Source organism: Panthera onca, chromosome B1 (genome assembly GCF_046562875.1).
Source record: "Panthera onca isolate mPanOnc1 chromosome B1, mPanOnc1 haplotype 2, whole genome shotgun sequence".
NCBI classification, from domain to species: domain Eukaryota; kingdom Metazoa; phylum Chordata; class Mammalia; order Carnivora; family Felidae; genus Panthera; species Panthera onca.
In genome coordinates, this window is record NC_138342.1 from 207544012 (window position 1) to 207569458 (window position 25447).

At 39.1% G+C, this 25447-nt stretch overlaps 1 protein-coding gene across 1 annotated transcript in view; it reads right to left on the reverse strand.

Annotated features, from left to right (window-relative positions):
- LOC132676998 (ankyrin repeat domain-containing protein 26-like) overlaps positions 1-25447 on the reverse strand; it is a gene marked incomplete at its 5' end in the record, with an annotated part of 89993 nt that overhangs the window by 11435 nt on the left and 53111 nt on the right. Inside the window, 6 exons of the mRNA XM_081795447.1 lie at positions 12571-12664; positions 13010-13062; positions 17057-17150; positions 17495-17547; positions 21658-21751; positions 22082-22152. Coding sequence (XP_081651573.1) covers positions 12571-12664; positions 13010-13062; positions 17057-17150; positions 17495-17547; positions 21658-21751; positions 22082-22152 — 459 coding nt within the window. The remainder of the gene's footprint in view (positions 1-12570; positions 12665-13009; positions 13063-17056; positions 17151-17494; positions 17548-21657; positions 21752-22081; positions 22153-25447) is intronic.

Below are 25447 nucleotides of genomic sequence, written 5' to 3' on the forward strand. Positions count from 1 at the left end.
TCTGACTTTCTTTCTCTAGGGAAGCTCACCCTTAGAACCCAGCCACCACGTTGTGAGGAATCCCAGGCTACCTAGTGAGTCTTCGTGTAGATACTCCAGCTGAGACTAGCCAACGTCCTAGCCAAAGGCCAGCCTCAACAGCCAAACACGTGCGTGAACAAGCCTTTAGATGATTCTAGTCTCCGGCTTCCAGTTATGCCAGCTGATGCCAAATGAAGAAGAAATGAGGTGCCCTACTCTGCTTTGCCTAAACTAAAATTGGTGAACAAGATAAATGCTGTTTTGAACTACTAGGTTTTGAGGTGGCTTATTATGCAGCAGTAAATTACTACCACAGATACTGATACTAAAAATGGTGTGCTGCTATTCAAAAAACCCTAAAAGTAAACTTCCTTTGAACCAAGAGTAGGTGGAAGTGGAAAGATGTAGAAAAGCGTAAGGATGAGACCCAAAAATGGCCTCCACAAGACTCTTAGTGGAACCCTGAAGGCCTGTGAAGAGGCTGACAGCAAGGGTCTCTAAGAAAGTGAAGAAAATGACACCGGAGGAAAGGGAAGTCATGCTACAAAATACCTGAAAGTAAAACGGATAGGAAAGAGAAACTAAAGAAAGACTATGCAACTGAAAGGAACCAGGACTTACAGGGTTCAAGTATCTGTTTCTCCTTTACAGCCTCTCTACATGTTGAACTGTCAAATAATGCTAAAATAAAGAAATGGCTTTTGGGTTAAGAAAAAATCCAGGGTGCTACCAGGAAAACAGAAAGATTTAAGGTATGCCTCCAATTTCTTTAAGGATCTTAAGAGTATAAGATTTTTTTTTAAGTAGGTTCCACACCCGACATGGGTGTGGAATTAGCATAAACTCAGCACCCAGAGATCAAGTGTCACATGCTCTACCAACTGAGCCAGCCAGGAGCCCCAAGAGTAGACGAATTTTAAAGGCATTGTCCTATAAGAGCTTCACAGGAAACTGAAGCGAAAAGCTTATCTCAAAAGGACTTGGGAGGGTCGCTTTGCTAAAACACGGCATGAAATCCAGTAATATTTACAGAAAACTAAAAAAGGTAAGAGATTTATAGTAGCAAACATACTATTTGCTACCTTGGACTAAAAGGGGCCAAATAGTGCAAAATGAAAAGAGGCCTTTGGGTCTTAGAAGTCCCACAGGGAGGAAGCAGGATGAAAAAACAGCTGCAAATACAAGTCATTCCTTATGAAAAGGAAGGAACCAAGAGTTTAAAGAGTAAAGAAAGGGAAGAGACATGGAGAAAGTATTCCTGTGGTTAGGACTAAGTCCTAACTTAAGAACTGACAGCATGCATCAGGCTATATTTCAAAACTCTTATGGACTAGGGTGCTTCCCATCTTCTTTTTCTGAATGGGTGAGTCTTTAGCAGTTGACTAGAATGTTCCATTTGTGAGTGGTAAATAACTGTCTCTTTCGTTCTCAAGTCCTCATATTGAGAACCCTTGCAATCAAGGGGCTATACTTGAGATACCATAACCCAGGCAGCTTATCCCCACTGCACCTGATTAAGATGGTAAGATCTTGGACTCAATCCCTGAAGCTGATGCCATGATAACTGAGACTTGCAGGAGGTATTCGAGGGGGAGGGGAGTGAATGTATTTTTCAGGTGGGAAGAATACAAACATTTGTGGCCAGCGGGTAAATTATACTACTTTTTAAAGGTGTCCATAGGTTTTAAATATTAATTCCATTTAAAAAAAGGCCATGGAACAACCTTAGTGACTTGCTCCTAATGAACAGAATATGTGACTATAATCCTGTGTGTATTCCAAGCCTAGATGACAAAAGGCGATACAGCTTCTGCCTTGCTCTGTATCTCAGGCTGCTTACTTGGAATCTAGCTCCCCATCTAGTGAGGAATCCTAGGCCACAAAGAGGGTCTAGGTGTGTCAGTTTGTTTCTGCTGCCTCCTGAAGTCCCAGGCAACAGCCAGCATCAACCACCAGACGTTAGTGAACAAATCTTCAAATGGATCCAGCCCCAAACCTTTCAGTTGCCCCACCTGAAGCTGAGCAGGGCAGAGACTACCTGTCCTGGCCACACTTTTCCTAACAGATTTGTGAACAAAAGAAATCTAACCTTTGGGGAGTTCGTTAAGAAAAAAACAAAAATGATAAATTGAAAAGTGGATGAAAAAAAAGATATAAGACACATAAACTTGTATAGGAGAAATTGGTCTCCATTAAAGTAGGATGTAATAAATGTTAAGATTAATTTATTAACAACCAATGGTGCTCATGAGAAGCAGATAACTAGAAGCAAGATCTAAGAAGTTTTTCTCTCAGTTTTTCCCCAGTTAGGATCATATTAGCTGCTCATTTTCCATATATGGCCTTTATTATGTTGAGGTATGGTTCCTCTAAGCCTACTTTGTTGAGGTTTGTATCATGAATGGATGTTATAGTTTGTCAAATTCTTTTTCTGCATCTATTGCAATGATATGACTTTATGCTTTTTTGAAAATTAATATGAGGTATCACATTCATTGATTTGCAAATATTGAACCACCCCTGCAAACCAGGGATAAATCCCATTTGGTTATAGTGAGTGATTGAATGATTTTTTTAATGTTTATTTTTGAGAAGGAGCACAAACAGGGGAGGGACAGAGAGAGAGGGAAACACAGAATCTGAAATAGGCTCCAGGGTCCAAGCTGTCAACAGAGTCTGACACTGGGCTCAAACCGATGGACCATGAGATCATAACCTGAGCTGATGTTGGATGCTTACCTGACTAAGCCACCCAGCTGCTTCTGCCCCCGGTGAATGATTTTTTAATGTATTGTTGGATTCAGTTTGCTTATTTTGTTGAAGATTTTTGCATGTTCATCAGAGATGCTGGCCTGTAATTCTCTCTGTGGCGTCTTTATCTGGTTTTGGTATCAGGGTAAAGCTGGCATAGAATGAATTTGGAAGTTTCCCTTCCTTTTATGTTTTTCTGGAACAATTTGAAAAGGACAGGTTAAACTTTTTTTTTTTTTTTTTTTTTTTGTATTAGCTCTTCTTTACATGTTAAAATTTATGTCTGAAGGCATCTGGTCCTAGACTTGTGTTTGTTGAGAGTTTTTTGATTCCTGATTCAGTTTCCTTGCTGGTTATTGATTTTTTTCAAATTTTCTATTTCTTCTTGTTTTACTTTGGTAAGTTATATATTTCCAGGAATTTATTCATTTCTTCTAAGTTGTCCAACTTGTTGGCATACATTTTTTCACAATATTCTCTCATAAATGTTTGTATTTCTGTGGTGTTGGTTCTTATTTCTACTCTCACATTTGTGGTTTTATTTTGGTCTTTTCTATTTTCTTGTTGATTACTCTGGCTAACACCTTATCAGTTTTAATTTTTACAAAGAACCAGCTCTAGGTTTCATTGATCTGTTCTAGTATTTTCTGTTTTCTGTTTGTCTATCATTCATTTCTGCTTTAATCTCTTTTTTTTTAAATTTTATTTTGAGAGACACCACACATGAGTGGGGGATGGGCAGAGAAAGAGAGAGAGAGAGAGAGAGAGTGAAAGAGACAATCCCAGACAGGTTCCATGCTGCCATCAGAGAGCCTAACACTGGGCTCAATCTCACAACTGTGAGATCATGACCTGAGCCAAAATCGAGAGTCAGACACTTAACCAGATAAGCCACCCAAGGGCCCCTGTTCTGATCATTATTACTTGCTTTCTTCTGCTGGCTTCAGGCTTCATTTGTTGTTCTTTTTCTAGCTCCTTTAGGTATAAGGTTAGGTTGGTTGAAATTTTTCTTGCTTCTTGAAGTAGGCTTATATTGCTATGTACTTCCCTCTTAGGACCACGTTTGCAGCATGTCAAAGGTTTCAGACCATTGTTTTTTTTTTTTTATTTCCATTTGTATACACGTAATTTTTTAAGTTTCTTCTTGTATCTCTTGCTTAACCCATTCCAGTGTAGTAGCACGTTATTTAACCTGCATGTATTGTTTTTAATAATTAAGGCCTGTTTTTTGTTTGTGATCCATTCTTGAGAATATTCCATGTACACTTGAAAACAACGTGTATTCTGTTTCAAGATGGAACGTTCTGAAAAAATCTCTTAAGTCCAATCTGGGCCACTCTGTCATTCAAAGCCATTGTTTCTTTTTCTTTTTTTTTTTTTTTTATTAAATATATGAAATTTATTGTCAAATTGGTTTCCATACAACACCCAGTGCTCATCTCAACAGGTGCGTTCCTCAATACCCATCACCCGCCCTCCACTCCCTCCCACCCCCCATCAGCCCTCAATTTGTTCTCAGTTTTTAAGAGTGTCTTATCCTTTGGCTCTCTTCCACTCTAACCTCTTTTTTTTTTCCTTCCCCTCCCCCATGGATTCCTGTTAAGTTTCTCAGGATCCACATAAGAGTGAACACATATGATATCTGTCTTTCTCTGTATGGCTCAAAGCCATTGTTTCTTTGGTGATTTTCTGTTAAGATGTATTTTTTGGTGATTTTTTGTTAAGATCTGTTGATGTAAATGGGGTGTTAAAGTACCCTATTACTGTCTTATTATCAATTAGTTCCTTTATGTTGGTTATTGTTTTATGTACTTGAGTGCTCTCGTGGTGGGTGCATAAATATTTACATTTGTTAGATCTTCCTATAGGATTGTACCCTTTATTATGATATAGTAGCATTCTTTGGCTATTGCTACAGTCTTTGTTTTTGGTTGTTTATTTTGAGAGAGACAGAGTTGGGGAAGGACATAGAAAGGGGGAGAGAAAATTTCAAGCAGCCTCCATGCTGTCAGCCTGGAGCCCAACATGGGGCTCAAAGCCACCAGCCATAAGATCATTACCTGAGCCAAGACCTAGTCGGTCGCTCAAATGACTGAGGCACCCAGGTGCCCCACAGTCTTTGTTTTAAGGGCTCTTTTGTCTAACAAAAGTATCGCTATTTTTTTTTTCTTTTAACGTGATAAATTTTTCTTCATCCCCTCGCTTTCATTTTTTTTTAATAGAATTTATTGTCAACTTGGCTAACATACACTGTGTATAGTGTGCTCTTGGTTTTGGGAGTAGATTCCCGTGGTTCATCACTTATAGACAACACCCAGGGCTCATCCCAACAAGTGCCCTCCTCAATGCCCACCACCCACTTTCCCTTCTTACCCACCGCCCCCATCAACCCTCTCTTTGTTCTCTGCATTCAAGAGTCTCCTATGGTTTGCACCTCTCTTGCTCTGTTTGTAACTATTTTCCCCTTCCCTTCCCCCACGGTCTTCTGTTAAGTTTCTCAAGTTCCACATAAGAGCAAAAACATATGATATCTGTCTTTCTGTGACTTATTTCATGTAGCATAATACCTTCTAGTTCCATCCATATTGCAAGAGATAGCACGATTTCACTCTTTCTCCTTGCCAGGTAGTATTTCAGTGTATATATAAACCACATCTCTTTATCCATTTATCAGTTGATGGGCATTTAGGCTCTTTCCAGAATTTGGCTATTGTTGAAAGCACTGCTATAGACATTGGAGTACATGTGCCCCTATGAATCAGCATTCCTGTATCCTTTGCATAAACTCCCAGTAGTGCTATAGAGGGGTCGTAGGGTAGTTCGATTTTCAATTGTTTTGAGGAACCTACGCACTGTTTTCCAGAGCGGCTGCACCAGTTTGCATTACCACCAACAGTGCAAGCATCCCCTCACTTTCAATCTGCAGGTGTCTTTATGTCTAAAATGAGGTTTTTATAGGCAGCATACAGATGGGTCTTGTTTTTTAATCCATCCTGTCACCCTAGGTCTTTTGGTTGGGAGTGTTTATTCCATTTATATCCAAAGTAATTATTGACAGGTATGTATTTATTGTCATTTTACTACTTGTTTTGTGGTTGTTTCTGGAGATTTTCTCAAATCCTTTATTGTTTTTCTCCCTTTGATATCTTTCTAATTTGCTTTAATGATATATTTGGATTTCTTTCTCTTTATTCTTTGCATGGTTATTAGTGTGGGTTTTGGTATATGATAAGCATTAATTTGTATATCATCTCTTCTGCGTGTAGCAGTCTATATTAAGTTGATGGTCACTTAAGTTAGAGCTCACTTTTTTTCTCCTCCCCATGTTTTGATAAGCTATTATATTGTATATCCTTTTTGGGGGCATTCCTTGATGATATTTTTTTTACAGAAATATACATTTTTACTGCTTTTACATTTCCTGCCTTTATACTGTCACTTTTGATCTCTCCTTTCCACTCAGAGTCCCCGATAATATTTCTTACAGGCTGATTTAGTGGTCACAAACTCCTTCCATTTTTGTTTGAGAAATTCTTTATCTCTCCTTCCATTATGAATGATAGCCTTACTGGATAGAGTATATTTGGCTGCAGATTTTTCTCATTCAGCACTTTGAATATATCATGCCATTTCCTTCTGCCTTGCAAAGTTTCTGTTGAAAAATCTCCTGCTAGCCTTGTGGGTTTTCCCTTGGAAGTGAATGACTTGTTTTGCTGCTTTTAAGATTTGTAGCAGTGGGGCGCCTGCGTGGCTCAGTCGGTGAAGCATGACTTGATCTTAGCTCAAGTCGTGACCTCGCAGTTTGTGGCTTTAAGCCCTCCAGTGGGCTCTGCACTGACAGCACAGAGAGTGCTTGGGAATCTCTCTCTCTCTCTCTCTCTCTCTGCCCCTCCCCTGCTTGTGTCTGCATTCTGTCACGGAAATAAAAAATAAAAAAAAACAAAAAACAAAAAACAAAACACTAAAAAAAAAAAGATGTTAGCAGTATATTTTGCAAATTTCATTACAACATGTCTTGGGTATTGATTTTGATGGTAGTTCTCTGTGCCTCCTGGATCTGGATGTCTGTTTTCTTCTCCACATTAGGGAATTTTTCAGTTATTGTGTCTTCAAATCAATTATCTGTCCCCTTCTCTCTGTCTTCTTCTTCTGGGACTCCTATCATATGAATGTTTTTACATTTGACGGAGTCACTGAGTGCCTTAAGTCTATTCTTGCATTGGATAATTCGTCTTTGTTTCTTCAGCTTCACTACGTTCCATTACTTTGTCTTCTAGGTCATTAATTTGTTCCTCTGCTTCTTCCAGCTTGTTGTTCATTTTTACTTCACTCTTCATCTCTGATTCTTCAACTCTTTTTTGTCTGTGGTAAGGGTCTCTTGGATGTCTTCCATTCTTTCCTCAAGTCCAGTGAACATCCTTATGATCATGGTTTTTAAATTCTCCATTAGGTGTGTTATTTACATCTGTCCCATTTACGTCTCTGGCCATGGCCTTATCCTGTCCTTTCATTTGGGATAAATGCCTCTGTCTTTTCATTTTATCTAAGTATCTGCCAGCTTCTGTGTGTTAGAGAAGCCAGTTATGTCACATGCTCCCGAAAGTAATGGACTTAGGAAAAAGACGTCATGTAATGCCCAGGGTCTAGCACTTCAGGGAGTGTCACCAGTGTGTGCTGCATGTGTTCTGCTGTTGTGTTCTGGCTATGCTATCCTTCAGGCCAGTCGTCTGCAGAGGCTCTCCTTGCCTGGTCTGGTGAGTGTTTGGTCCCTGGCCTGAACATAGCGAGTTTTAACTAGGAGTGCTCTGGTCTGCTTATGAAATGAGACCTGTCACCACCTCTCCTGGAACTGAGGCCAAGGGAAACTCTCTGGTTGGGAGATGTGGTGTGGGCAGGCATTTGTCCTGGTCTTCTGGGGGAGGGGTAGCTGTGCTGGAACTCAAGAAAGAGTGATTGAGAAAGGTAGTTCCACCAGAGTGCAATGCGGTGGCGTTTGGTGTAAGCAAGTTAGGTACCCAGTGTTAGCAATGCACTGCTTCTTACCGGTGGCTTTATGTTTGTGGTGAGGGGCAGGAGAAGGAGATGGTGCCAGCCAGTGGCTTTGTTCCTACAGACAGGTCTCTCTGAACTTTGCCTCTGAGGGACGTGCTCTGAGAAGAGCAAATAATCTCGCCACTGTGTGCCCCAGGCACTCTTCAGACCACTCTACCCATGCTATATGCTCCCATGTTGTTAGCCTGCCCTCTGTCCATGAGCAGTGCAGTACCTCAGGGCTCTAAACCAGCTAAACCGGATTCCCTTTAAAACTCCAGACTTTATGCACTACTGGTTGCAAGAACTCACGAAATTTTTCCAAGCCAGTGGCTATGGGGAAATGTTCTCTTTGTGCATTCCCTTGTGCGTTCCTCTCTCTCACCCTTACCCACAACCTCAACTCCCTCCCCTCTGCAGAAGCCAGGATCTGTTTCTCTTCTAGACGACATTTCTGCATCAAGGACCTTCTTTGATGTGGCCTCTTCTCTCCCTTTTGTTGTGGAGTTTGTTCTGTCAGTCTTCAGGTCAATTTCTGGGGTATTTAGGGTGAGCTGATTGTTATCTAGTTGTATTCGTGGGATGAGGCAAGCCTAGAGTCCTCCTACTCCTCTGCCTTCTTCCTATCTCTAGATCTTTTTCTAAGATTCCCTTCAATTCCAACAATTCTTACAAGTAGGAAGGAATGCCTCTTTAGAATGTTCCCTCAAGTTAAGGTAGAAGCACAGAGACATACGATTTGAAGCACAATAGTTGAAAAACTAGTCAATTTGATAACCAAAATTGGGCCTTTGATCTGATTTCAATTAAAGGAAATAGGCAGTTTTGAGTATTTTTTAAACCATTGAATGCTCAATCTTCATTCTCCTTTCCTCAGTGAGGAAATAAAGAGAATGTTATGGAATCATTTTTAATCTTTTCAGTAGCAAAACAAATGCACTGTCCTTTAGCACTACTTAAATTAACTGCATATTCTCCTTTACCTTACTCCAACCTTCTTTGTGTGGGGAGGTAAGATCACTTCATCTTTGTGTTGTCCCACAATTCTTCTCCATATCATACAAGTTGGCTTCAAAAGTTTGTTGTCATTCAAATTACCAATCTACTATTTGTCTCTGATAAATCAACTTAATACTACCTCACTTTGTACAGCTGTATTATTTGAATGATGTAATGTTTATTCCATTAATTATACACTGAGCTAAAACATATAGCTATGCATATCTTTCTATTTAACTGAAAGAAGGGGAAACAGGCTACTGTGTTTTCCAAGAATGTAGGTTCTGTGCCAAGAACAGGATTAACACCAGTGTTACACACAAGAACCAGGTCAGAAGAGGATCTCATTGTGAATTGTAAAATGATGGGTTAGCAAGATTGCTTAACAGGAAAGAGGAATAGCCCAGAGTTAATCTTTTCCTTCCTAGATGGTGAAAACTATGGATGAGTCTATGCATTATAATGAGATAATAAAATATAATGAAGTAAACGGTAGTAGACTGAGTCAAGAGATCCTATGGCCAAGATTTGATGGAAATGAAAGTGGGCAGCACTGACTGAGACACTAAAAGTTTGCACAGGCGGGGAACCTGGGTGGCTCAGTCAGTTGAGCCTCAAACTCTCAGGTCATGATCCCAGGGTCATGGGATCAAGACCCCTGTCAGCCTCCACACTAAGTGTGAAGCCTGCTAAAAATTCTCTCTCCCCTCTTCTCTCTCTGTCTCTCTCTGTCTCTCTCTCTCTCTTTCCCTACACACCCCCTCGTCCTGCTTGTGCACGCTCTAAAAAATATATAAATATAAATAAATAAATAAATAAATAAATAAATAAATAAAAGTCTGAACACACTAAAGAAAGAGCATTTTATGTTTTTGAGCCTGACTTCACATCGAGTCATGGGGTCAGCAAGGCATAGGCTGACGAAAGGGTCCTTCAAGAAACAAAAATCTCTATAGGAGCAAAGTTAAGTTCTACTACATTGACTTTTTATTATTACATAAGTGACTGGTAATTTGCAAGATAACTAGGAAAAAGTTTTCATAAAATTTGATATGGTACTGGCATAAGGACAGACATATAGATCAATGTATTAACATTGAGAATCTAAACATAAACTCTCACATTATAGTGAACTGATTTTCCACAAGGGTGCCAGACAATTAAATGGAATAAGACTAGTCTTTGTAACAAACGGTACTGGGACAAATGGATATCCACATGCAAAGCAATAAAATCAGACCTCTACCCCATAGCATACATACAAAATTAACTTAAAATCTAAGAGCTAAAATGATAAAACTCTTAGAAAAAAGCTTACGTGTATGTGTTTGTGACTGGATTTGACAATGATTTCTTAGACATGACACCAAAAGACAAAAGCAGATTAAGTTTATTTCATCAAAATTAAAAACTACTATGCTTCAAATATCACCATCAAGAAAGTGAAAAGGCAAGTGACTAAATAGGAGAAAATACCTGAAAATCCCATATCTGCTAAGGGATTTGCATGTAGGATATTTAAATAACTCTTCCAATAATGAAAAGACAATCCAATATAAAAACGGGCAAAAGAATGGATTACTTCTTTAAAGACGATACAGAAATGGATAATAATCACGTTAAAAGGGAGATGTTCGGGGTGCCTGGGTGGCTCAGTCAGTTAAGCTTCTGACTTGGGCTCAGGTCACGATCTCACAGTTCATGGGTTCGAGCCCCGCATCGGGCTCTGTGCTGACAGCTGGGAGCCTGGAGCCTGTTTCAGATTCTGTGTCTCCCTCTCTCTGACCCTCCCCTGTTCACGCTCTGTCTCCCCTGTCTCAAAAATGAGTAAAACGTTAAAAAAATTTAAAAAAAAGAAGATGTGATCTATATCTATATCTATATCTATATCTATATCTATATCTATATATTCATTCCATGGAGTATTACTCGGCAATCAAAAAGAAGGAAATCTTGCCATTTACAACTACGTGGATGGAACTGGAGCGTATTATGCTAAGTGAAATTAGTCGGAGAAAGACAAAACTCATATGACTTCCCTAGTATGAGGACTTTAAGAGACAAAACAGATGAACAAAAGGGAAGGGAAACAAAAATAATATAAAAACAGGGAGGAGGATAAACACAGGAGACTCATAAATATGGAGAAAAAACTGAGGGTTGCTGGAGGGGTTGTGGGATGGGGGATGTGCTAAATGGGCAAGGGGCATTAAGGAATCCACTCCTGAAATCACTGCTTCACTAAATGCTTACTAATTGGGATGCAAATTAAAAAAAAATAAAACTAAAGATACAACAAAAGAGTAACGCCCCCCCCCCCCCCCCCACACACACAAAAAAAATTTTTCAACCCATGAAGCCTCTGGTTGGGGATTCAGGAGATAAGGACCTTCTAGAGAAGTCAGAGCTATGGACTGAGTTGGCTGAAAGCTATCTAAGTTTTTGTTTCACAGGGAAGACCTTAAAGTGGCAGACAATTTCATGCCATAACCTTAATTCCTTTCTAAAGGGATACACAGAAAATCCCTCGTTATTCTTTAATAAGCTTCACCAGTTTCGGATATTCTTACAAATTTTAGGTTTTGAGACTTTAAAGATTTCTTTAGGACACAGTAGCAGGACAATGCCTAGCACTCTCATTCATAGAAGACTGATCAACAGAGAGTCATGTTACTCGCATGAAAAGTTCCCTATTACTATGTGACTCATTTATAAGACGTCTGGAAAAGAAAATAATTTTCAATGCCTCTTCAGTCACAAAAAGGACCAGTCAACAGAATGTTCTAATTCCCCTGACGGGTATAGCTGTCTAATGAAACTTGCATGTATATTACATAGCTTTTGCGACTGACAGAAACGAGTTGGTCAGTGTATCTACCTCATTGCTCCCACTTAGGATTTACAATGAGAATCCTACAAAGGAGGGTGAGAGTGCGAGGACAATAACTGTTCTGCTTGGAAAACAGTTGGGGTTTCACTACATATCAATAAATGAGAATCCTGAATGGCACATTAGTCTTTTCTGAGATTGAATTGTGAAATCTGTGAAAGGCTGATTAACTCAAGTGAGTGGAAAAAGATAATGAGTTTCTGAACTTGCAATGGTAGGAGCACTATGTTACTAGGTAAGGCCCTGACAGAGCAGCCATTTCTCCTTTTTCACTGGCATTTCTTTTCCTTTACAAAATCCAACAAAGAGAAAAGTCCATTCCTTTGAGAAGGACGTTTGCATAACGACCTGCTAGTCATTGTTGATGAAGAGAATAAGTTGCAAACTTGTAATTACAAATTGCAACAAATCATCATTAAAATAACCCGTTCTCAAACTCTCACTGAAGGGTTGAGACTACAAGAGAAAGTCAGAATTCAAGATGACATGATCACTCAAAGCGTGCGGAAGTTTGAAACACGCTGAAAAATATTAGCAGGGACTCTCACACATCTGTATGCCAACGTTTACAGCCGCATTATTAACAGTAGCCAAAAGGTGGACTAAACCAAACGCTCACTGTGGTATATATAAAATGTTGCTTTTTTAGACTCTCACAATGTTTTTATGAAAATGTCACTATAAACATCATTACTTTATGAGTTCAATCAGCTTCATCTCTATAGAAAAATTCCATCGCTAATAGCAAGTAGGAACAATATCAACCTAATATTTTGATCAGTGAGATTTTTCCATATGATCTAAAACATTCTTATGTACTACACCTATTGAAATAAGGATTCCTTTTCAGTAGGACAGACATCAAGAGACTGACTTACTAAACTTGTCTTTAACAAGTTGCTCGGAAGATTGTGAATTGGGGCCGCTTGCTGTTTGATGGTTCCTTCTGGCCTGGCATGTTGCACTTCTAGTCTAAAATGCAGATCTTAAGGTAATTATTCTCACAAATAAATTTACAAAAATACCATATAATTTCTGACAAATGAGGGGATTACAGAAATTCTTAAAATTGTATCAAGAGGAAGATTTGGCAATTGAGCCATTTTTCTCGTTGTCTTTTGTGGATAAGGTGCAAAATTGAGATATAATGTGCCACAATTCTGCATTTCAAAATAACTAAAACCTGGAATTTGTATCCAGTTTAACAAGGATATACTGGCATAACGAATACATTTCTCATACTACATTGCTTATCTGTTTTATAAAAATCAAGCTATTTTCTTTGAGGATTAAATTATACTTTTCCATAGATCTTACATCTTCTCAGCATATCTTATGGCCTCTGCATGTTGATCCTTTGCTTCTTGCAACTAAAATAAAGAAAACAATATAATTTTAACTACTGACAATCTAGTAGAAACAATCATCTGTTTCTGTAACTAAATGTTTTTTTTTTTACTTGAGAGAGAGAGAGAGAGAGAGAGAGAACACACACAAGTGGGGAATAGAGGCAGAGGTAGAGACAGAGAAAATCGTAGGCAGGCTCCAAGCTCAGGGTGAAGCCTGATGTGGGGCTCGGTCTCATGACCGCTCTCATGATGTGGGGTTTAGGATCATGACCTGAGTGGAAATTAAGGGTCAGGACACTCAACCACCTAGCCGCCCAAGTGCGCCTGTAATTAAATCTTATTGGACCCAGCCACGCTCTGCGCTACATGCTGATTGATGGCTACTGTTAGATTGTAACAATAAAGTTGAGCTGCTGCAACAGAGACTATGGCCTACAAAGCTGAAAATGTTTCAATACTCTTCCAGAATAATGTACCAACCTTACTCTGCTACAAAATCAGAACGTTTTTAATTTTTTTTAATTATATATGAGCAGATAAATGTACAAATGTATCTACTGGTGAAATGGAGGAAATATAGGAATTAACCTTATGGTAAACATTTCTGTTTTCATATTACAAACACTGCATCAACTATGATTTTACATATTCACATAGGTGAATGACATTTCTATTCTTGTGATGATAAAACTGAACATGCTGTATTCAGTGACAACAAGATATTTCATTGAAGAGTTTGAGAAGCAGCATCCTAGTAGGAGTCAGAAAGCCTGGGTATGAATTCCCAATTCTGCTCGTTATGAGCTGTATGACCTTGAGCACACTACCTAAAACTTCCGTGTCTCAATCTCTGCATCTGTAAAATGAAGTTAATGACAGCACCTACTGGGGCACATGGGTGGCTCAGTCGGTTGAGCGTCTGGCTCTTGATTTCGGCTCAGGACATGATCTCAGGGTCATGTGATTGAGCCCCACATCAGGCTCTGTGTGGACAGCGAGGAGACTGCTTGGGATTCTCTCTCTCTCTCTCTCTCTCTCTCTCTCTGTCCCTCTCTCTCTCTCTCCCTATCTGCCCTTCCCACAATCTCGCTCTCTCTCTCAAAATAAAGAACCTTAAAAAAGTTATCTCAAAATAAATAATAATAGTATCTACCCCACTGGGATGTTGGGAAGCTTAAATTAGGAAATAACAGGTGAAAAACTTAGAAGGGTACGTGGCACATAGTCAGCTCTAAGTGTATGCATTTAGCAAGATTACTTTTGCTGTATTTTGCATTCCAATACAATGAGATAGTTAAGGCAGGTGGCATGCCAATACAAGTGGTCCCCTATAGAAATTATACTGAAGTCATTCTTCATACCACTGCAAGTGGCAGCAAATGGGGAGCATGAGGCCCAGAATCTCTCCTCAGTACTTCACACAACTTTCGCCAATGCCACTAGCAAACAGTACTTTTTTTTTTCCCCACTTATAAAACTTTTAACTAACTCCCTCTCTATACTACTCAGTGGACAATACTCACGGACTACAGTACAAATAGCACCTCTTAGATTGAGTAATAGATGATTTACATGACCATCAGAGGCAAGGGAAAGCCACTGACATGAATATAATGAAGGCTTGCTAAACCAAAGTTCCTCAATCATTTCATGCCCATACTGTTTATGTTAGGCTGCTTTAGTGGGTACTCTGATGAGGAGATTAAGGCTTTGTGGTAACAGCATAACAGAAAAGCTGGCCCCAGAGCTTTACAGTTGGTAAAGTGCTATAAATCTGTAAATCCTAGCACTGGGTGCATAAGGAAAAAAAGATTTCAATTTCTCCTTTTCTAGTAACCATTTGCTTAACTTTTGAAGCTCTGTCCATCTATCACGCTCCTTCTCCCCTTGCAGTGGACTCGAACATTCTTTAATGTATCATCTCATCCACAGAATCAACTTTTCTTCACTTATTTCCTTCTTTTACACTAAAATCTAACTTTCACTCCTATCATTCCACTAAGACATTTTGAGGGTCATCAAGAACCTCTTTTTAAAAAAAATTTTATTAAGGTCTCTATCCTGCTTCACTTTTCAGCAGCAGCTGAGAAAAATGACCATGCCCTCCCTCTGCTCTTTTAACCACACCTTTACCTAGGCCCCTTTACCTAGGCCATGTGTACTTTTCGCTCTTCCATGTAGGTGCTCATAGACAACATCCTCAACCGCACACTCAAAAATCATTACTTGACATGGAGTACCTTTGTAGACAGCTAATCGTGTACATTTTATTTGGACTCTTTTCGGTGTTACATTGAGTGTGCTTTTCTTATTGAGTCTTAGGGAGCACCCTTACCCTTAGGATACTGACCAGCATACTTTGTCTCACTTTTCTTTATAACACGACATTTATCACAAGGGCTGGATGATCACTGGTTTGCCTTTGTTTCCTTTTGAGTAATTTCTTAGTCCATAGAGATTTCAACTTATGGAAGTCGTCTGAAGTTCCTTTCAGACGCATACTTGACTATATTGTTAGGAAGGTTAAGTTGGCTAGAGCTACCTCTTCTTCCCAATCCAGATTCTTCACCTCAAAATTGTGTGCATCAAATGCCTTCACCCAGGTAGCCCCTGGTTTGGGGATTCAGGAGATAAGGACCTTCTGGAGAAGTCAGAGCTATGGACTGAGTTGGCTGAAAGATAACTAAGTTTTTGTTTCACAGGGAAGACCTTAAAGTGGCAGACAATTTCATGCCATAATCTTAATTCCTTTCTTTACGGATCTACACTAAATCCCTCGTTATTCTTTAATAAGCTTCATCAGTTTCAGATATCCTTACAAATTTTAGTTTTTGAGACCTTAATGATTTCTTCAGGACACAGTAGCAGGACAATGCCTTGCACTCTCATTCATAGAAGACTGAAAACAGAGTCTCATGTTACTCGCATGAAAAGTTCCCTATTACTATGTGACTCATTTATAAGACGTCTAGAAAAGAAAATAATTTTCAATGCCTCTTCAGTCACAAAAAGGACCAGTCAACAGAATGTTCTAATTCCCCTGACGGGTATAGCTGTCTAATGAAACTTGCATGTATATTACATAGCTTTTGCGACTGACAGAAACGAGTTGGTCAGTGTATCTACCTCATTGCTCCCACTTAGGATTTACAATGAGAATCCTACAAAGGAGGGTGTGTGTTCGAGGACATTAACTGTTCTGCTTGGAAAACAGTTGGGGTTTCACTACATATCAATAAATGAGAATCCTGAATGGCACATTAGTCTTTTCTGAGATTGAATTGTGAAATCTGTGAAAGGCTGATTAACTCAAGTGAGTGGAAAAAGATAATGAGTTTCTGAACTTGCAATGGTAGGAGCACTATGTTACTAGGTAAGGCCCTGACAGAGCAGCCATTTCTCCTTTTTCACTGGCATTTCTTTTCCTTTACAAAATCCAACAAAGAGAAAAGTCCATTCCTTTGAGAAGGACGTTTGCATAACGACCTGCTAGTCATTGTTGATGAAGAGAATAAGTTGCAAACTTGTAATTACAAATTGCAACAAATCATCATTAAAATAACCCGTTCTCAAACTCTCACTGAAGGGTTGAGACTACAAGAGAAAGTCAGAATTCAAGATGACATGATCACTCAAAGCGTGCGGAAGTTTGAAACACGCTGAAAAATATTAGCAGGGACTCTCACACATCTGTATGCCAACGTTTACAGCCGCATTATTAACAGTAGCCAAAAGGTGGACTAAACCAAACGCTCACTGTGGTATATATAAAATGTTGCTTTTTTAGACTCTCACAAAGTTTTTATGAAAATCTCACTATAAAGGTCATTACTTTATGAGTTCAATCAACTTCATCTCTATCGAAGAATTCCATCGCTAATAGCAAATAGCAACAATATCAACCAAATATTTGGATCAGTGAGCCTTTCCATGTGATCCAAAACATTCTTATGTACTACTGCTAGTGAAATACGGATTCCTTTTCAGTAGGACAGACATTAAGAGACCGACCTACCAAACTTGTCTTTAACAAGTTGCTCTGAAGATCTTGAATTTGGGCCGCTTGATGTTTGATGGTTTCTTCCTGTCTGGCATTTTGCACTTCTAGCCTAAAATGCAGATCTTAAGATAATTATTCTCACACATAAATGTAAAACAATACCATATAATATCTGAACAAATGAGGGTCTTACAGAAATTCTTTAAATTGTATCAAGAGGAAGATTTGGGAATTGTGCCATTTTTCTCATGTTTTGTGGATAAGGTGCAAAATTGAGATATAATATCCACAATTTTGCATTTCAAAATAGCTCAAAGCTGGAATTTGTATCCAGCTTAACAATAATATACTGGCATAACAAGTATATTTCTCGTACTACACTGCTTATCTGCTGTATAAATAATCAAGGTATTTTCTGTGAGGTTTAAATTATACTTTTGCATATGATCTTACGTCTTCTCTGCATATCTTATGGCCTCTGCCTCTCGATCCTTTGCTTCTTGCAACTAGAATAAAGAAAAAAAATAATTTTAACTACTGACAATCTAGTAAAACACCATCACCTGTTTTTGTAACCAAATGTAATTTTTTTTGACTTAGTGAGGCAGAGAGAGAGAGAGAGAGAACGCCCAAATGGGGAAGGGAGTCATAGGAAGAGACAGAGATACTAGTAAGCAGGCTCCAAGCTCAGGGTGAAGCCTGATGTGGGTCTCAGTCTCATGACCGCTCTCATGATGTGGCGTTTGGGATCATGACATCAGCAGAAATTAAGAGTCAGGACGCTCAACCAACAAAGCCACCCAAGTGCCCTTGTAACTGAAATCTTATTGGACCCAGCCACACTCTCCCCTACATGCTGATTGATGGCTACTTTTAGGTCATAACAGCAGGGTGGACCTGCTACAACACAGACTGTGGCCTACAAAGCTGAAGATGTTTCAATATTCTTCCAGAATAGTTTACCAAACTTACTCTCTTACAAAAACATAACGCTGTTAATATTTATAAATTATATATGATCAGATAAACATACAAATGTATGTACTGGTCAAATGGAGGAAATATAGAAAATTACCTTATGGTAAACATTTCTGTTTTCACATTACAAGCACTGCATCAACTATGATTTTAAATATTCACATAGGTGAATGACATTTGTATTCTCGTGATTGAAACTGAACATGCTATTTTCAGTGACAACGAGATATTTCATGGAAGAGTTTGACAAGCAGTATCCTAGTAGGAGCCAGAAAGCCTGGGTCTGAATTCCCAATTCTGCTGGTTATGAGCTGTATGACCTTGAGCACACTACCTAAAACTTCCATGTCTCAGTCTCTGCATCTGTAAAATGAAGGTAATGACAGCACCTACTGGGGCACCTGAGTGGCTCAGTCGGTTCAGCGTGTTGCTCTTGATTTCTGCTCAGAACATGATCTCAGGGTCACGTGATTAAGCCCCACATCGGGCTCTGCGTGGACAGCAAGGAGCCTGCTTGGAATTCTGTCTCTCTCTCTGCCTCTCTCCCTCTTTCTCACTCTCCCTACCTTCCCTTCCCCACAGTCTGTCTCTCTCTCACTCTCTCTCTCTCTCTCTCTCTCTCTCAAATTAAGGAACCTTAAAAAAAGTGATCTCAAAATAAATAATAATAGTATCTACCTAACTGGGATCTTGGTAATATAAATTTAGGAAATAATACAGGAACAACTTAGAAGGGTACGTGGCACATAGTCAGCTCTAAGTGTATGCATTTACCATGATTACTGTTGATGTGTTTTGCATTCCAATACAATGATATAGTTTAGGCAGGTGGCATGCCAATAAAAGTGGCCCCGTCTACAAATTATACTGAAGTTATTCTTCATATCACCGCAAGTGGCAGCAAATGGGGAGGATGAGGCCCAGAATCTCTCCTCAGTACTTCACACAACTTTCGCCAATGCCACTAGCCAACAGTACTTTTTTTTTCCTCTTATAATACTTTTAACTTACATCCTCTCTATACTACTCAGTGGACAATGCTCACAGAGTACAGTACAAATAACACCGCCTAGACTGAGTAGTAGATGCTTTATATGACCATCAGAGGCAAGGGAAAGCCACTGATATGGAAATAATGAAGTCTTGCTAAACTAAAGTTCCTCAATCATTTCATGCCCATACTGTTTACATTAGGCTGCTTTAGCAGGTACTCTGGTGAAGAGATTAGGGCTTTGTGGTAACAGCATATCAGAAAAGCTGTCCCCAGAGCTTTACAGTTGGTAAAGTGCTACAAATCTGTAAATCCCAGCACTGGCTGCATAAGGAAGAGAGATTTCAATTTCTCCTTTTCTATTAACCATTTGCTTAAGTTTGAAACTTTGTCCATCTATCACGCTGCTTCTCCCCTTGCAGTGGACTCGAACATTCTTTAATGTATCATCTCATCCACAGATTCAAGTTTTCTTCACTTATTTCCTTCTTTTACACTAAAATCTAACTTTCACTCCAATCATTCCACTAAGAAAATTTGAGGGTCATATAGGACCTTTTTAAAAAAAAAAATATTAAGGTATTTATCCTGCTTCCCTTCTCAGCAGCAGCTGAGAAAAATGACCATGCCCTCCCTCTGCGCTTCTAACCCCACCTTATTTATGAAGGAGGGCAACCCCTGACATTAAATCCTTGCCCCTTGCTCTCTGTGTTTTGAATTGCTCTTAAGGCTTCACAACCAGATTCTCTAATTCACATTTCCAGCTTTGGCCCTTTTACCTAGGCCATGTGTCCTTTTCGCTCTTCCATGTAGGTGCTCATAGACAACATCCTCAACCGCACACTCAAAAATCATTACTTGACATGGAGTACCTTTGTAGACAGCTAATCGTGTACATTTTATTTGGACTCTTTTCTGTGTTACTTTGAGTGTGTTTTTCTTATTGAGTCTTAGGGGGCACCCTTACCCTTAGGATGCTGACCAGCATACTTTGTCTCGCTTTTCTTTATAACACGACATTTATCACAAGGGCTGGATGATCACTGGTTTGCCTTTGTTTCCTTTTGAGTAATTTCTTAGTCCATAGAGATTTCAACTTATGGAAGTCTTCTGAAGTTCCTTTCAGACGCATACTTGACTATATTGTTAGGAAGGTTAAGTTGGCTAGAGCTACCTCTTCTTCCCAATCCAGATTCTTCACCTCAAAATTGTGTGCATCAAATGTCTTCACCCAGGTAGCCCCTGGTTTGGGGATTCAGGAGATAAGGACCTTCTAGAGAAGTCAGAGCTATGGACTGAGTTGGCCGAATGCAATCTTAAGTTTTTGATTCGCAGAGAAGACCTTAAAGTGGCAGGTAATTTCATGCCATAACCCTAATTCCTTTCTATAGAGATGTACAGAAAATCGCTCGTTATTCTTTAATAAGCTTCATCAATTTCGGATATCCTTACAAATTTTAGTTTTTGAGACCTTAATGATTTCTTTAGGACACAGCAGCAGGACAATGCCTAGCACTCTCATTCATAGAAGACTGATCAACAGAGTGTCATATTACTCGCATGAAAAGTTCCATATTACAGTGTGACTCATTAATAAGACGTATAGAAAAGAAAGTAATTTTCAATGTCCCTTCAGTCATAAAAAGGACCAGTCAACAGAATGTTCTAGTTCCCCTGACGTATATAGCTGTCAAATGAAACTTGCATGTATATTATATAGCTTTTGTGACTGACAGAAACGAGTTGGTCAGTGTATCTCCCTCATTGCTCCCACTTAGGATTTACAATGAGAATCCTACAAAGGATGGTGAGAGTGGGATGACATTAACTGTTCCACTTGGAAAACAGTTGGGGTTTCACTACATATCTATAAATTATAATCTTGAATGGCACATTAGTCTTTTCTGAAATTGAATTGTGAAATCTCTGAAAGGCTGATTAACTCAACTGAATGGAAAAAAAAATGAGTTTCTGAACTTGCAATGGTAGGAGCACTATGTTACTAGGTAAGGCCCTGCCTGAGCAGCCATTTCTCCTTTTTCACTGGCATTTCTTTTCCTTTACAAAATCCAACAAAGAGAAAAGTCCATTCCTTTGAGAAGGACGTTTGCATAATGACCTGCTAGTCATTGTTGATGAAGAGAATATGTGGCAAATTTGTAATTTTAAATTACAACATATCATCATTAAAAGAACTCTTTCTGAAACTCTCACTAAAGGGTTGGGTTTACAACAGAAAGATAGAATGCAAGATGAAATGATCACTCAAAGACTGGGGACGTTTGAAATACGCTGGAAAATATTAGCAGGGACTCACACATCTGTATGCCAATGTTCACAGCACCTTTATATACAATAGCCAAAAGGAGGACTAAACCAAATGCTCACTGTGGTATATATAAAATGTTGCTCTTCTTAGATTCTCACAATATTTTTATTTAAATCTCACTACAAACATCATTACTTTATGAATTCAATCAACTTCACCTATATAGAAGAATTACATCACTACTGGCAAGCAGGAACAATATCAACCAAATATTTTGATCAGTGAAATTTTCCATATGATCCAAAACATTCTTATGTACTTCTACTAGTGACATAAGGATTCCTTTTCAGTAGGACAGTCATTAAGAGATCGACTTACCAAACTTGCCTTTAGCAAGTTGCTCTGAAGATCTTGAATTTGGGCCGCTTGATGTTTGATGGTTTCTTCTTGCCTGGCATTTTTAACCTTTAGCCTAAAATGCAGATCTTAAGATAATTATTCTCACACATAATTTTAAAACTGTATCGTGTAATTTCTGAACAAGTGAGGGTATTACAGAAATTCTTAAAATTGTATCAAGAGGATGATTTGGCAATTGTGCCAATTTTCTAGTTGTGTTTTGTGGTAATGGTGCAAAATTGAGAGATAAGATGCCAAAATTTTGCATTTCAAAATAGCTCAAAGCTGGAATTTGTATCCAGCTTAACAATGATATACTCGCATAACTAATACATTTCTCATAGTACACTGCTTATCTGCTTTATAAATAAACAAGTTATTTTCTAAGAGGTTTAAATTATACTTTAGCATATGATCTTTAATCTTCTCAGCATATCTTACGGCCTCTGCATGTCGTTTCTGTGCTTCTTGTAACTAAAATAAAGAAAAAATAATAATTTTAAATACTGACAATCTAGTTGAACACCATCACCTGTTTCTGTAACTAAATGTTTTTGTTTCTTGTTTTTTTGTACTTGAAAGAGAGACAGAGAGGGAGAGAGCACACACAAGTGGGAAGGGAGTCAGAGGGAGAGACAGAGAAAAAGGTAAGCAGGCTGCAAGCTCAGGGCGAAGTCTGATGTGGGGCTCGGTCTCATGACCGGTCTCATGATGTGGGGTTTGGGATCATGACCTGAGTGGAAATTAAGAGTCAGGACGCTCAACCAACTAAGCAGCCTAAGCACTCCTGTAACTAAAATCTTATTGGACCCAGCCACACTTTCCTCTACATGCTGATTGATGGCTACTTTTAGATCATAACAAAAGAGCTCAGCGTCTACAACAGAGACTATGGCCTACAAAGCCGAAAACATTTCAATACTGGTACAGAATAGTTTACCAATCTTACTCTCCTACAAAAACATAACGTTGTTAATATTTTTAAATTATATATGATCAGATAAACATACAAATGTATAATGGTCAAATGGAGGAAATATAGGAAATTACCTTATAGTAAACATTTCAGTTTTCATATTCCAAGCACCATATCAACTATGATTTTCAATATTCACATAGGTGAATGACATTGCTGTTCTCGTGATTATGAAACTGAACATGCTGTTTTCAGTGACATTGAGATATTTCGTGGAAGAGTTTGCCAAGCAGTATCCTAGTAGGAGCCAGAAAGCCTGGGTCTGAATTCCCAATTCTGCTGGTTATGAGCTGTATGACCTTAAGTACACTAGCTAAAACTTCCGTGTCTCAGTCTCTGCATCTGTAAAATGAAAGTAATAACAGCACCTACTGGGGTACCTAGGTGACTCAGTCGGGTCAGCGTCTGGCTCTTGATTTCTGCTCAGGACATGATCTCAGGGTCACGTGATTGAGCCCCACATCCAGCTCTGGGTGGGTAGTGAGGAGCCTGCTTGGCATTCTCTCTCTCTCTCTCCCTCCCTCTCTCTCTCTCCCTACCTGCTCTTCCCACAATCTCTCTCTCTCTCTCCCTCCCTCTCTCTCTCTCCCTACCTGCTCTTCCCACAATCTCTCTCTCTCTCTCTCTCTCTCTCTCTCTCTCTCTCAAAATGAAGAATCTTATAAAAGTGATCTGAAACATAAATAATAATAGGATTTACCTCACTGGGATCTTGGGAATATAAAATTAGGAAATAATACATGAACATCTTAGAAGGGTACATGGTACATAGTCAGCTCTAAGTGTATGCATTTAGCATGATTACTGTTGCTGTATTTTGCGTTCCAATACAATGAGATAGTTAAGGCAGGTGGTATGCCAATACAAGTGGTCCCCTATACAAATTATACTGAAGTCATTCTTCATACCACCGCAAGTGGGAGCAAATGGGGAGCATGAGGCCCAGAATCTCTCCTCAGTACTTCACACAACTTTCACCAATGCCACTAGCAAACAGTACTTTTTTTCCCCCCACTTATAATACTTTTAACTAACTCCCTCTCTATACTACTCAGTGGACAATACTCACACCCCACGGTACAAAAAGCACGTCTTAGATTGAGTAAGAGATGCTTTACATCACCATCAGAGACAAGGGAAAACCACTGACATGGAAATAAACGAGTCTTGCTAAACCAAAGTTCCTCAATCATTTCATGTCCATACTGTTTACATTAGGCTGCTTTAGCAGGTACTCTGATGAAGAGATTAAGGCTTTGTGGTAACAATATATCAGAAATGCTGGCCCCAGAGCTTTGCAGTTAGTAAAGTGCTACAAATCTGTAAATTCCAGCACTGGCTGCATAAGGAAGAAAGATTTCAATTTCTCCGTTTCTAGTAACCATTTGCTTAACTTTTGAAGCTCTGTCCACCTATCACGCTGCTTCTCCCCTTGCAGTGGACTCGAGCATTCTTTAATGTATCGTATCATCCACAGAATCAACTTTTCTTTACTTATTTCCTTCTTTTACTCTAAAATTTAACTTTCACTCCCATCATTCCACTAAGACATTTTGAGGGTCATCAAGAACCTCTTTTTTTTTTTATTTTATTAACGTCTCTATCCTGCTTCACTTTTCAGCAGCAGCTGAGAAAAATGACCATGCCCTCCCTCTGCGCTTCTAACCCCACCTTATTTATGAAGGAGGGCAACCCCTGACATTAAATCCTTGCCCCTTGCTCTCTGTGTTTTGAATTGCTCTTAAGGCTTCACAACCAGATTCTCTAATTCACATTTCCAGCTTTGGCCCTTTTACCTAGGCCATGTGTCCTTTTCGCTCTTCCATGTAGGTGCTCATAGACAACATCCTCAACCGCACACTCAAAAATCATTACTTGACATGGAGTACCTTTGTAGACAGCTAATCGTGTACATTTTATTTGGACTCTTTTCTGTGTTACTTTGAGTGTGTTTTTCTTATTGAGTCTTAGGGGGCACCCTTACCCTTAGGATGCTGACCAGCATACTTTGTCTCGCTTTTCTTTATAACACGACATTTATCACAAGGGCTGGATGATCACTGGTTTGCCTTTGTTTCCTTTTGAGTAATTTCTTCGTCCATAGAGATTTCAACTTATGGAAGTCTTCTGAAGTTCCTTTCAGATGCAAACTTGACTATATTGTTAGGAAGGTTAAGTTGGCTAGAGCTACCTCTTCTTCCCAATCCAGATTCTTCACCTCAAAATTGTGTGCATCAAATGTCTTCACCCAGGTACCCCCTGGTTTGGGGATTCAGGAGATAAGGACCTTCTAGAGAAGTCAGAGCTATGGACTGAGTTGGCTGAAAGCTATCTAAGTTTTTTTTTTTTTCCCCCCACAGGGAACACCTTAAAGTGGCAGGTAATTTCATGCCATAACCCTAATTCTTTCCTATAGGTATCTACACTAAATCCCTCGTTATTCTTTAATAAGCTTCATCAGTTTAGGATATTCTTACAAATTTTAGTTTTTGAGACCTTAAAGATTTCTTCAGGACACAGTAGCAGGACAATGCCTAGCACTCTCATTCATAGAAGACTGATCAACTGAGTATCATGTTACTCGCATGAAAAGTTCCCTAATACAATGTGACTCATTAATAAGACGTCTAGAAAAGGAAGTAATTTTCATGTCTCTTCAGCCACAAAAAGGACCAGTCAACAGAATGTTCTAATTCCCCTGACGGGTATAGCTGTCAAATGAAACTTGGATGTATATTATATAGCTTTTGTGACTGAGAGAAATGAGTTGGTCAGTGTATCTACCTCATTGCT